Here is a 14427-nt window from a genome sequence, read left to right on the forward strand (position 1 = left end):
GCTGCAGTGAGTTGAGACTGCACCACTACACTCCAACCTGGGCAACAGAGCGAGACTTCATCTCAGGAAAAAAAAAAAAAAAAATGCTTTTCAGAAAGTAAATCAGTAAATCTAACCAGGTTAGATCTCAAATTAAGAATAAACAACGTATTTTCATCTATCTCCCCAATACAATCTCTAAACTTGGTGTTTACCTTCTAAATTGCAACAGTTAGATAAACAAGAGCTGAGGAGTTTTTTTTTTTTTTTTAATGATACCAAAGTCCTTATTCTGAGTTCCTTTTAAAGTCTTATACTTTGGTGTTACCCAATGTTCTGCTTAGCTGGTCCTCTCATGACTACCAACCTGAACTCTTACGATGTGTGGTCCGTAGGAATGAAACAAAATGAAATGCTTGAGTCACTTTGGCCAAACTAGAGATGGCTCTCCCTTCCACCCTCCATGCCTACTCGGCTTCTGAGAGGTCTGCTCAAAGTGAACAGTAAGGTGTCTTCATCAAAGAACATAGCACAGATCAATCAAATAAGTCAAGATCCTCTTTAACAGCCAATGATGTGAACTAGGGAGTCTAAAGATGAGTGTCACGGATTACATCATGGGAAATATGACATGAAGGGAAGCATCAGAATGCCGGTACAGCCACCCCCCAACCCTGCCCCCCAAGTCCTAGGTGTAGTGTGCACATTAAAGGATCTACCCTATCAACACGCACAGAACCCAACCTGCTGGTGACTGCTGCCATTAGCTGTCTTGAGGCAAGGCAAGATCATAACATTTCTTAGGAAAAAGAGGAAGTCAAATAAGGATATGAAAAATAGGGTAATTCTATAAATAGAAAGGACTAGAAAGTCAGGAAATAATGTATGTAAAAATATGATATGAGGAAATATGGTACTGTAAGCACAGGGGACAGACTATTATAAAAGTCAGAAAGTTTAGTTTATAGCAAAGAGATCCAACTATTTAGGGGGTTGAAGACATCCAGAATTAAAGAAATCAATAAAAAATCCGAACTCAAGAATCCCAGAGTTTCATTTGGGAGATGGAACCAAAAAGTAGGGTAATTCTCGTAATTCTGTTATCTTTCCCTCCCCACCAAAAATACAAATATGACTTTATCATAATTTTCATTTTGAAACTAGGTACTTAAAAATAACTATAAAAATCATAGCAATTTATTAGTTGTTAAAAAACTGAGTAACTTTATTTTTTCTATTTTGCCATTTTTGCCAAATCAAAGGATGCAAATCTGCACAGAAAGCATCTGAATGTTTAATAGAGAAGGGACAAATAGGACAAACTGCCAAATTATGCAAATCAAAGACAGCAGGGAAATGGTGCCCATTCTTACAGCTCCAACTTCCAGGCTACAAGAAGCAGGAATATGTGTTGGGGAGATAATAAGACACTACATTCAAGAGAGCAGGGTTCCGGGTCAGGAGAACAATGCCCCCAGTTCCTCATCACTAAAGGAAGGGAAGGAGGGAATTTTAGTTTAAAAATTCCATGATGTATCTAAAAAAATAACTGGTCAAACTGACACATAAGCATTTTAAAATAATCAAGCCTAAAACTGGACTTTTAAATTATCTAGTAAACTCTTTGGTGATCTGGATTACAAACAGAAAGGCTTATTTTGAATGAATGCTGTACTGTAGGGTGAAGAAATGTTACCATTGTTTCCTCGGATAAATGCATCCCCATACTTATTCTTCAGTTGTCCATTTACATATTCTTCTGTCTGCTCCAGGGCTATATTCATGTAGCCATCCAGGCAAGCCAGGACCCCTGCAGACATATTTAGTCAAAAAGAAGATATACAAGGCAAGTAGGAGTTGAAAATTACAGGGCATACCTTACAGCAGACGATCTCTTTATTCATTAGCTCTTAGATGCTTAATATAAAAATTCATACCATAAATGAAACTCAACAGCTTAAGCACAAAACAACTCTATGCCAATCTGAATGAAGACTAGGAAGGCAGTCACGCACCCACTACTACCCGGTAAAACAACAAACTGTCACTTCCCTCACGGTGACCACATAGCAACTTTTAAAGCATTCAAAAAAGTAAGAGAATAAGACTAATCCAACAAAAATACCATTCTTTGAAAGCTCAGCACAAGGTGGGCAATTATGCATGAACAAATGATCCTTGGTTCCAGTGGCATTTCCTATTTCAGCCACTAAGTGAAATAGGGGTCTGGCAGATTTATTTCATCCTTTTACAACAACATCTACTGCAGCAGATGAATGTACTCCAGGGTTAAAAGGAAGTCTCCACAATCTGTTAAAATAATAGAAGAGGAGACAGCAGGTGCTCCCGAAAGAACATCTTAAAGCTGTGACTCACAGTGAAGAGCAGCTTGAGAATATAGGGCAACATATTGCATTATAACACATCTTGTTCTGTTTTGTTACAGCTATAATATTTTCCAATCAAAAATAATAGAGAAAATGGCCAAAAACATTCAAGGGAGCTTTCAAGGAAACAGTTTGAGTGAATCTTTAACTGTGTTAAGATGGTATAAATTTTGTAAAATTTGACCTAATGATCTTTTTCAAAAGATGAAAATCTGCAAGCCTCTAACTGTCTCTAATTTAAAGTGGTATTTTGTAGAAAAAAAAATTTAAGTAAAAACAAATACTAGATTCAATTAGTCGAGTCTATAGTTTCTCATTTGATGTCTTAACTTCATTAATATGCTCCTCACTCTCTGCCTCTGCCCCCATTATCCTCTAAACAAAAAAGTTTCCTTTCAAAATTGTGTGTGTAATGACAGCATAAGACATTAATCTACCAGAATTCTGCTAACAGCGGTAAACTCTCAAAGAACCAGAATGGACTGTGAATAATAAAATTATTTCCTAGCCAAAGAAAGCTTAAGCTATAACTTTAGCTGATTTCCTGCTGTATTATTTTACATACAAGCCACAATTATAAATGAGCAAGAAACTTCTAAGGCACAATATACAAACCTGTTTGAAAACTAATGAAAAGAATTTCAAAATGAAATGTCCAGGCTGGGCACAGTGGCTCATGCCTGTAATCCCAGTACTTTGGGAGGCAGAGACAGGCAGATCACTTGAGGTCAGGAGTTCAAGATCAGCCTGGCTAACACGGCGAAATCCCGTCTCTACTAAAAATACAAACATTAGTCGGGCGTAGTGGCGGGTGCCTGTAATTCCAGCCACTCGGGAGGCTGAGGCAGAAGAATCATTTGAACTTGGGAGGCAGAGGCTGCAGTGAGCCAAGACTGAGCCACTGTACTCTAGCCTGGGTGACAGAGTGAGACTTGGTCTCAAAAAAGAAAAAAAAAAGTTCACTTCTAATTAAAGCATCTATTCTCACAGCAAAGGCGAAAAACAAAAAACAAACAAAAAAACTGCCCAGGGGGTTAGAAATATAACCGTTTCCTTCTCCATGAGATAACCTACTATACATAACCAAAACAAGACATTTTCTTAAACAGAAGCTGCTACAGAGAGTTGGAGGTTTTTCTTGTATGTTGTGTTTTGTTTTCGTTTTTTTTTTTGGTGTTTTGTAAACCACAAAATAAGCACGTTCTTTTAGTAAGGCTACCTAATAGTATAGAACATTTTGTTTTAATCGCATAAAGGCCACGAACAGACATTCATAGGAGGGAAAAAAATTATAGTTACTATCCATGTGAAAGACTGCTGAATCTCATTAGTAAACAAATAAAATGTATGTAGAACGAGATATTACTTGTTGCCAATTAGATTGGAAAAGATGAAAAAAAGCTAATACAAGAGTTGGTGAGAACACGAAGGACAAACACAGGTTCTCTGAGGCAGGGCCATGGAATACTCTCTGACTTGTAAATCCTAGCCCAGCGAATTGATTCTAAAGAGATGCTTAGTCAACTGTTCACAATATATGTCAAAGTAAAAGAGTTTTTTATAGTGGCAAAAAACAGGTCAACACCTAAATGTCCATTAACAGGAAATTGGTTAAAAGTAAAAACAAAACTATGGTACAGCCACACAAGAGATTCCTATGCAGTCATTAAACCCTCTATATTGTCACAAAACTAAATGCATTGTTTCATGGTTAAAAAAAAAAAAAAAAAATCAGGTTGCATGTACAGCTGATTCCATTTATGTCAAATTATGGTTATATAGAGGTCAAAATTGGTAAACTCTCTGGATGGTAGCATTGGGGAGACTTGGCTTTCTTCTATATACTTTTCTCTATTATTTCCTTTTACATTTCTAAAATTAAAACAAAACTAAAACATGTATTATCTTTATAAACAGAAAAATTTTCCCTAAAGACTACAGAGAAAAAAGGTCAGGCTGGTTCATCTCTTCAATAAAATGCGTACTGAGAAGATATTGAACACAATGTTCTCACTTTAATCAATTGTCAAACAGATTAAAATCCCTAGAAGTCTATTACTTCCTATGGGGCCATCAAAAGTTCAAAGGTGAGAGGCAGTACAGGAGATATTATAGTACCTCAGCATTCCATATGAATCCATTAGTTTTACTATAAAAATAAAATTAAACTGGAGATATGTTATTAATGTCAACAACCTAAGGGAGTACATAATCACCAGAGTGGTTTCTTAACAAGGCTTATGAGCTGAGCCTGAACTTGAGTCCTAGCTCCTCCTTTACTAGGTGGGGATGATCAACAGAGACTTCAAAGGAAAAAGCTCAAGAGATTACTATGATGATTAATTATTCAGAAAAGAGACCAAGAAAAGGCCACAAAACCCTGTGCTATGGTTTGAATGTGTCCCCTCCAAAATTCAGGTGTTTGGCAATAGGACAGTATTAAGAGGTGGGGGTCTTTAAGAGGCAAGCAGACCATGGGGACTTGCCCTTTAACAGGATGAAGGCCTGCATAAAAAAAGGCTTCATGCAGTGTGCCGGTTTGCCCTCTGCCTTCTGCCACGTGAGGACTCAGCATTCCTCCTCTCCGGAAGATGTAGCCCTCACCAGACAACTGAACCTGCTGGCACCTTGATCTTGGATTTCCTAGCCACCAGAACTGTGAGAAAATAAACTTCTGTTTTTGAAAATTACCCAGTCTAGAGGCGGAGCTTGCAGTGAGCCGAGATCGCACCACTGCACTCCAGGCTGGGTGACAGAGCGAGATTCTGTCTCAAAAAAAAAAAAGAAAGAAAGAAAATTACCCAGTCTAGTGTACAGTGCTCAGGTGACAGGTGCACCAAAATCTCAGAAACCACCACTAAAGAATGTATCTATGTAACAAAGAAACCACCTGTACCCCAAAAACTACTGAAATAAATAAAAAAAAAATGAAAATAAAAATTACCCAGTCTGTGGTATTCTGTTAGAGCAACCCAAGAGACCAGGTCACTCAGATAATGAATTAGTTAGCTACGCCTGTGAAATATTTCAAGTGAAACTTAACATACCTTAGTTGTGGAAGATAAGAAATTCAGTAACTTTAAAAAATGGAATCTGAAACCATTCTTCCTATAAAGTTAATTTCAAAAGCACTAGAGCCTCTTAAAAATAATATTCTCTCCAACCTCTTAAAAATAATATTCTCTCCAAGAACAGAAAGGCATTTTTTTTGAGACAGTCTCACCCTGTCGCCCCACACATTATACGTTATATAAGTGGGACATTCAGGTTGTAAAATGATACTCAATAGCTGCCTGCCAATCTTGAATACTCCTGCAAAAACAAATGTTGCTGCACCAAGATGTTCTTCAGTTGAGTTCTTCATACCTGAGTTTACTAGGAATACCTGGCTATTACTAGGGAACTTAGGCACGTATGATCTCAAAGCAGACAGGAGACAGAAGTCACACAAATCACACTGAAAGGCAGAAGCACATGCTATACTGTCAGAGTTGTCCTTCTAAAAGGAACGACCGGCTCAGTTGTCTGGTCCCGCCGACCCGCTGACCCACGACCCACCGACTCACGAATCGGCCTGGCCCTCGTGTGCACCATGTCTGGCTCCTCCAGTGTCGCCGCTATGAAGCAAGTGGTTCAACAGCTCCAGCTGGAGGCCGGGCTCAACTGCGTAAAAGTTTCCCAGGCAGCTGCAGACTTGAAACAATTCTGTCCGCAGAATGCTCAACATGACCCTCTGCTGACTGGAGCATCTTCAAGTACAAATCCCTTCAGACCCCAGAAAGTCTGTTCCTTTTTGTAGTAAAATGAATCTTTCAAAGGTTTCCCAAACCACTCCTTACGATCCAGTGAATATTCAAGAGAGCTACATTTGAAGCCTGTGCAAAAGCTTATCCCTGTAACACATGTGCCACAATATACAAACTTCTACTTTTGTCACTCCTTAACATCTACCTCTCTGAATTTTCATGAATTTCTATTTCACAAGGGTAACTGCTTTATATACACTGGCAGCAGCATACAATAAAACTTAGTATGAAAAAAAATAAAAGGAATGATATCAGAGGTAGAAGAAGAGATACGCATAAAAACTGCTGATGACCAGTACTTTTTTGGTCTATTGGGTATATTTAAGAGGTTAATAAAAATCAGTAAGTCACATTTACTTATTCAGTTACACCAGTGAGAATGAAACATGAAAATATTACCTCGATAATCCACTCCAGAATTTAATTTTACCACAACCGGTCGTCCGATGATTTGCTTTAAGAAGTCACTAGGGGTTTGCTTTCGAAGACTCATTTTAACAATCCTAAATCAAAATATGAAAAGGAATAATAAAAGGTAAAGACCAAACCTGATTATTCAACAAAACCCTTACAGCCCTTAACATACTTACAGAAAATGAAGTATCAAAGGACCATGTGAGAAGACACATATTAATCCACTGCTACTACATGACGGGTAACATGTTTTCAGTACTTACTATGAGCCAGATACTAAGCTGAACATTCTACATGCATTACCTTATTCAGTTCCCACAACACCATGGCATAGCCTCATTAGGGAAAGTCCTGTGTTTACAAAGCACCTGCTCTCAATCACTTATCATTACTGCCTGACACACAGTCAGTGTACCCATTACAACCACTACCACCTCCATTCAGTGAATGGTTGGTTATTTTATGCGGAGCATTCTGCTAAGGTCTTTAGAAACACTACCACATTTCATCTTTACAAGAACCCTGGGAAGAAGGTCTTAATACCCTTATTTTGCTGATGAAAGTAAAAGCACAGAAAGATTACATTATTTGTTCCCAAATGTGACGGAACATTCAAGTTCAAATCAGCCCTATTTTAAAGTCCGTATTATATAGAACAGATACATTTATGAACAACTGATGCCTACATGGTATCTCTGAAAAGAATTATAATCTAACGGTAATTTTGAGTGTACTACATGCCAGCACTTTTCCAAGAACTTTATATGTATTAATCCATTTAAATTGCTCTACCCTAAAAGGCAGGTATTGTTTTTATCCTCATTTTACACATGAAGAAAAAGATACAGAAAGATTAAACACTCTGCTCAAGGTCACACAGCTAGAAAGTGGACAGCCAGCCCATACTCTTAATCACAACCTAAAACAGCCTTCTGAAAGGCAGTAACACAGCCAAAGATTTTTAATTATTCTATTATGACTATAGCAGATATGTGCTCTAAATAACGAAGAAAAACAGTCTTAAAACTCAAGAATAATAGGAGTCTAACACAGAAAAAGAGATAGCATTACACACCCAAATCAACAGCATCAGACATGCAAAGCTGCACATCACTCCTTTCAAAATGCATCTTTTCTTATATAATAGCTCTTTCTTTCAAAATATGTTGGCAAGTTAATAAGACTGTAGTTAAGCAAAAACTGAGTAAAAATATTTCAGAAATTAGTGTTTCTGTTTCAGTCAAATTCTGCATCACTATTATTCAGCAGCTATATAGCACTGAGACTTAAAAATTAGTATGGAAACACTATTTTAAGGATTCCCTTCAAGAACTCAAGCTGTTCTTTTGTTTTCAACGAAATTTTTTCATTAAACATTCTTCCATTATGCTTATTTCACTCCAAGTCCATCCACTCAATAATCTGAATTTGTGTGGAGGAGGATGATTTAGAGATGTTCTTACAGTGAATTCATACAGGATCAGCAGATGTAGTAAGCTGGAACTCCAGGTTACCGGGTTCAACAAATATGTATGTGTACACACTGAGCAAGGAAATTCAAAAGCATGTCATACACAAAGGCTCTGCCCTTAAAGAACTTAAAATCTAGAAAAATTTAAACTTGTTTAAACAGTGTGAATAAACAAAAGCAGTCGTAATTTAAGTAAAATAATTTTCTTTAGCCAAGAAAAGTCAACATCCTAAGTCAAATAAAAGAAAATACAGATTTCAGAAATTATTTTTGAATTTTGGGTTATCATTTGGACAATCTACACTGCCCCCAAGGTTTGAAAGATGTTTTTAAAATGCGATCAAGTAATTATTTTGCTCAACAAACATTAATTTAACTTTCCCATTGAATTTCCAGCTTATTTTTTTAGCTCCACAATCTCAACAGATAACTACAATTACAACTACTATTATAATTACAATTACAACTACTATTCAGGACAAACACTTTTCATTCAGGACTCAGATCACACAGCAATTTTATTTATACTGTTCTGAGTACAAAGTGAAAAATTACAAATACTGTAACAGATTCATTACCTTTAATGAGTTCAGTGAAAATATACAAATCTTCCCATTCATCTATAAACCGCCTTATTTACGTTTTGAACACGTGCTGTTTTGAGGCTGAACACATGCAGAGAGAATATTAACTCCGAAGGCTACTCAACTGATGAGTCAGGTTCATTTCCTATCACAGATACTAAATCCCAATATGCCACAGTTTCATCATGTATAAAACTGAGATGAAAATAGCTACTTTGTGTTAAAAACCACTAAAATACATTGTAATGTGACTCTAGTTCACAGAGATATTAACTACTTTAATTATTACTAATTTCACCTACTCGGAGTATTTACAATTTCAGATTAAAAACATCTGAAAAGCAAAAACTGGAAAGAGTTAATAACTGTCAGAAAAAAGGATGCAAATCTTGACTATCAGTTGCTTGACAGTATACGTTATTTTAAAGGTATTATTAACTTTCCACACCTTTTAAAAAACACAGATATGTTCTTCTAAGCTCACCAAAGATAACACCTTGTCCATTACGCCTTATCTGTATTCCAATTAACATCAATCTCTTCCTGAAGGCAATCAACACTTCCAACTTTCACGGAGCACCTGTCAAGTTCAGGCACACGGGGCTGGGAAATGTAACAAAAAGACAAGGCCTTAAACCCTCAGAGTTTACATTCTACAGAGGGCAAAAAACGTGTAAATAGAGAATTTTACAAAGGTGATGTATATTCTGATAGAATTATGCACAAAAGGGCAGAGAACACTCTTTTATCCCAGGCTTGGCAGATCAAAGAAGAATTTCTGGAAGTTAACACCTGAGCTGGGTTTGAAGGAAAAGGCATCACCCTCCAGCTGAAAGAGAAGTCAGAAAAGGCACGGGACATGTGCCTGGGTAGAAGGTAAAATCTACATAGGCAAGGAGGAGACGCCTGTGAGGCAGGGAGCTGTGCAACATTCACAGGAGCACGGAGTTCAGGCTCTGGGTCAGCTTCCCAAACTTGAATCATTAGGATCAGCTGGAGATTCTACTCAGTAGTTCTGGGGTAGGAGCCAGGAATCCATTTGAATAAGCCTAGGAAATAACTGGCAAGGGGAAATACTGTTGTCAATGATAGGAAATAGGAATTTTTAAGCAGGAACTTGCTTGGGTTCCACTCTCTACTTTCCATAGCAGAGTGGAGATGCCCATCTCACCTAGTTTTGGCATCACACAGTTTGGCATTTGATTTTATTTGCTATAACCTGTCGCTACGCCCTCTTTTGTATTCTTTATGTGGGTCTTTTCTCTCTCAAAATACTGTAAGCCACGTGACAAGACGGGCTCACAAGCTTCTCATCTGTTCTCTAGAATATCTACATTCTACTAAATCTCTTGGAAAAAAATACTTTTAAGGTTATTTGGAAAAGGGTATATGGGTTGCCTCAAACACATTTTATCCATCACTTTAGGAAAGCCATATCTTTTACATTAGTCTTCATTAGGCTTCCTTGGTACTCCCTGTTACTTAATGACTTGCCCATAAATCCATTTTGTATGAGTAAATTGGTCTTGACACCACAATTTTTCCCATCACTTGGCTCAAGTAATTTTAAGTTTTCATCTTTTAAATTGGATAAGGCAGAAGGAACAGTTCTGACAATTTCTGAATCAAGAGATGAGTCTCTTGAACCATAAACACATAAGAGGAAAAAGACCTTTCTTCAGGGTCACCTTGGTAAAACTTCTCCTTTCAAAATTAAAGTCATAATCACTCTCTATACCTCCTCTCCCTCCCCTGACTCCTACTCAGGCTTGTTGTAAATGACCTATTTTCATAAATGGCTATTAAGTCAAAGGCAGTATATTTTCTGTCAGAAGCTACTGAGAGGTCTAGTATGAAAAAACATCTGCAAAGTGCCCTGCACGGAATTTTTTTCTTTTTGGTAAGAGAATGAAGAAAAAAAGAACTTTTATTAATCCAACTATGTGCTACCAGCGTTAGATTCATAAGCAATTTACAGAGAAACCGTGTGAGGTGGAAAGCAAAGCCAAGGCTGACCCCAAACCCCAAGCGCTTTCATGGGTACAGCTGCCTTCTGAATATGTTAAGATTCTCTGGTTAAATCTTGGGGAATCGCAATAGAGGCAGGGAGAAATCCAGTCGGAGAGTAGCAGCACTGGGGAAAAAAATACCTAACGTGACAAAGTGCTGTAAATTAGCCTCAAAGAAATACAATGAACAAACGCAAAGAAAACTACCTCATGTGATTCGAGTTATGCCACTGAGCAGAAGACATGAAAATCCTTATTTCTTGGCAATGTTCACCTGTAAGTTTTTACCTACTCCTAGCATATTTACAGTTTAGGGTGAAAAAAATTTGAAAAGCAAAAAATTGCAAGGAAACATTACAATCCAAGTAACCGCAGCACTAGACTAACAGATCAGTGTCTGAGGAAGCGATCAGACACGGAGAAGAAGAGCTCTCTAAATCCTCCTTTTGGACACAGTGGAGTGCCTCGCTGTCTTGTGAAGGCTTCATACCAATCCCTCCTTCCTGAGCAGCAGGCGCTACTTCTCTCCCTCTCTCCCAAAGGCGAAGTGAGTCCACTCAGAGCACCTCTTTCCACTCTCGGTCATGGTCCTTATCAGGCTGTTTTGTAATTTTTCCATTTGCTGACAGGTCTCCCATGGTGAGTTTTAAGCTCCTTGGGGACAGGGGAAATATCTTACTCACTTGGTATCCCTGGTACCTAAGCACACTGCCCAAGTCTGTGGAAGAGACATTCAAGGCCAGTGCCAAGCAAAATCCCTGTCCCGCCCCCACCAGCCCAAACTATGGATACAGTGACTAGTAGGATCATGCACGTACTTCAACAAATACTAACCAAGTAATCTCTATTAGGACCACCAAAGACGGAGAAAACCACCATTTGTCATTCAAGAACCAGCTGTTTCCAAATCTAGAGATGCTTGTTAAAATGCAGATTCCTGAAGTCTACTCAGGTAAAAGCACTGTATTTTACATTTTATGAAGCTCTCCAGATAATTTATTTAAGCAAATGGTTCTCAACTAGGGGTAGTCCTCCCAACCCCACCCCACCCTGCTCAGGGACATTTGGAAATATCTGGGGACACTGAACTGTCATGACTGAGGAAGGTGGTGCTACTGCTGTACTAGTGAGTAGAGACCAGGGATGTTGCCAAACATTTTACAACTAACAGGACTGCCCTCCACAACAAAGGACTGTCCAGCCCAAAATGTCAATGGAAGCTGAGAATCTCTGCTATAAGCCCTAAAAAAAAAAAAAAAACCACCAACAACACTGTTCTTTGGTTTTAAAGAAATCTCCGAAGTATAGCAAATGATAACCAAAAGCTACATTCTAACCAAATGATGGAGTGTAGATTATAATTAATCAAGGATGTTTTATTCTAACATAAAGGGAACCTGAAAACAACTGTCAAAATCTTGAAGGGGTGCCATTCTAAATAATGGATTTCTAGTCTTGGCCATGAAAATAATCACTTTCCAATTTCTCAGTGTTACAGGTCCCTCCGATCATTAATCTGTTAGTACACTTTTAAAAGGAGAGAATAATCCAGGTGATGTAAACAAATTTTCAAATTCTAATATCTACTATGCCAGAGTTCAGTGAGAGACTGCCTGATGCAGCACAGGGTACTCACTTGGGAGGCAGGAAACCTGAGTTCTAATCCCAGCTCTGCTACTTAATTAGCTGTGTGACTTGGATAACTCATCATTTCACTTCTCATGGCCCCAGGTTCCTCATCTGCAAAATAAGGGAGTTATGCCAGATGACCACTTAAGTCTCTTCCTGCCCTAACATGCAGGTAGTAATGCATTAACTCCAGTGACACACACACACACATATCCCACAAACATAAGCCTCTCAAGATTTCTGCACAATATTCAAGCAAGTAAAATTGCCAAACACCTAAAAAACTTTTTTGGAAAACACTGCAGCAATGTGTATGAAGGCCTAAAAAAGGCCTTACAGATGAAAGCATCTAATCTGATAATTTCACTTCTGAGAATCTAGTCCAAGGAAATAATCTAAAAAACAGGGGGGAACAAGTTTTTATCAAAGTATTATCTGGGGTGCTAAGAGATTCAAAAATTCAAAAACAATCTCTAATATCCCACAATCGGGAAATGACTGAATAATTTATGGGACCTACATTGCGACCCACAATGATGGGACAGTCAATCAAAAGAAGATACAAAATTAGAATAATATTTAGGAAGAGTTTTTAAATGGAAGTGGAAAACTATACTGTTAAGTGATTAAACATGTACACTCTTAGCTCAAGTAGAAGCTAGCGTACACAGGAGAAAAAGATTGTAGGTGAAAGGGTTGTGAATATTATTTCTTCACTAAAGTCTTCTATGTTTGCAATTTTCTACAATAGTCACGTATTACTAAGAGCAGTGGGGTAGGGTAATCCGCTTCATCCTAATCCTACATACCTTAAAAATGCCTGCTATGCACGCGCGCGGACACGCGAACGCACAGAAAACCTCGGGCGATAGGACTTAAGACCATACAATTGGGCTCCTAGGCCTGACAACTCAGTAAAACAGGCGAGTCCAGTCCTTAACTCCTGTGGTCAGGCGCGGCCACCCCGATGTAGGGAAGGGTTCGCAATTCCCTGAAGCCCTGGAAGACTGGCGAAGCCTAGGCCTGGGTTCGGGATCCGCTTTCCCGCCGAATCCTGGGATTAGCCTCGGGGCTCCCTGGGGAACTTTAACAACCTGAACTGGTCTCCGACGCCAACTCGGTGGGAGCCGGCACGGTGCCGCTACTCTCCACGCAGTCTAGGCACCTCGCTGAGGGCGGTCCCGGCGCCCACCATCACCTCTCCGGCCATTCCGTGCGGGAGAGCTTGGATGCGGCATTTCGCGGAAACCTGACACTCAGCGGTCCCTTCCCGGAGCCCCAACCCGTTCCCCTCAGGCCCTTTCCGGGGCTGCCTCGCCCGGCCTAGGGCCGCTGCAGCCGCTGCTCCACAGCGCGACTGAACACTGGGGCGTCGAACCCGGGGCTACGCCCTGCCCCGTCATCGGCCCGCGCAGCCGTGCGGCTCACCTCACGGGCGGAATCCAGAACCTTCACTCCAGGCGCCCCACGAGTCCAGCCTCCGCGGATGATCGCAGCCAAAACCGAAACCGCCGAGGCAGCGGCACTTTTCTGCCTCGGCCAATCAGTGCTCTTCTCTGCTACGGCAGCCCGCTGGGGCCGAAAAAGCCTGTCAGCGCCGAAGCGCGCAAATCCGAGAATCCTGTTTTGTCTGGTAGCAAAATTGGTGCACTGGAGTTCCTCTAACAGAAATCTGAATACAAAACAAATACAATATAAAACAAAAACAAAAATCCAGGAAACTAGAAGTGATCTTTTGTCTAGGATTTATTTGCAGAAGTGTAAAAAAAACTTGAAGTCATAAGAAACTGGAATTTACTGTTTAAGTAACGGCACTGTGTATCCAGAAACGTCCTTGAATAGTTTAAAGCAAATAAATAAATAAAACACCTCAAGTCTTTAAATCTACCTCTGGATATTGATTAAATGTGTGAAGACTTAAGCCATGTTAGCAAGAGACTGTTTCCATGGCAATGTTGATACAAAAATAATTAAAATCACTCAAGTAACTCCGAATTATAATGACATTAATTGTGTTACATTAAAAACTTGTTCCAATTGGAAATGGTGTGCAGACATTATTTAAGTGCTACTATGGGAACTTGGTTTGGAATTTTGCATGAATTCTCAATACTCTTTCTATTAATGGGATTGGAAGGGAAAAAAAGA

The 14427-nt window shown here is 39.2% G+C and overlaps 1 protein-coding gene across 3 annotated transcripts in view; it reads right to left on the minus strand.

Moving 5' to 3' along the window:
- LSM6 (LSM6 homolog, U6 small nuclear RNA associated (S. cerevisiae)) overlaps positions 1-13836 on the minus strand; it is a 15232-nt gene extending 1396 nt beyond the window's left edge. Inside the window, exons 1-3 of one of the 3 annotated variants that reach the window (XM_011956844.1) lie at positions 13708-13836; positions 6572-6675; positions 1676-1789 (exon numbers count right to left, since the gene is read on the minus strand). In XM_011956844.1, the coding sequence (XP_011812234.1) occupies positions 1676-1789; positions 6572-6665 (208 nt within the window). In that variant the 5' untranslated portion in view covers positions 6666-6675; positions 13708-13836. Of the gene's footprint in view, positions 1-1675; positions 1790-6571; positions 6676-13088 lie in introns of all 3 variants that reach the window. The other 2 variants (XM_011956850.1, XM_011956856.1) reach the window with 2 other exon arrangements.
- Between the last annotated feature and the right edge of the window lie 591 nt (positions 13837-14427).

This window comes from Colobus angolensis, unplaced genomic scaffold (assembly GCF_000951035.1).
Source record: "Colobus angolensis palliatus isolate OR3802 unplaced genomic scaffold, Cang.pa_1.0 Scaffold111, whole genome shotgun sequence".
NCBI classification, from domain to species: Eukaryota; Metazoa; Chordata; class Mammalia; order Primates; family Cercopithecidae; genus Colobus; species Colobus angolensis.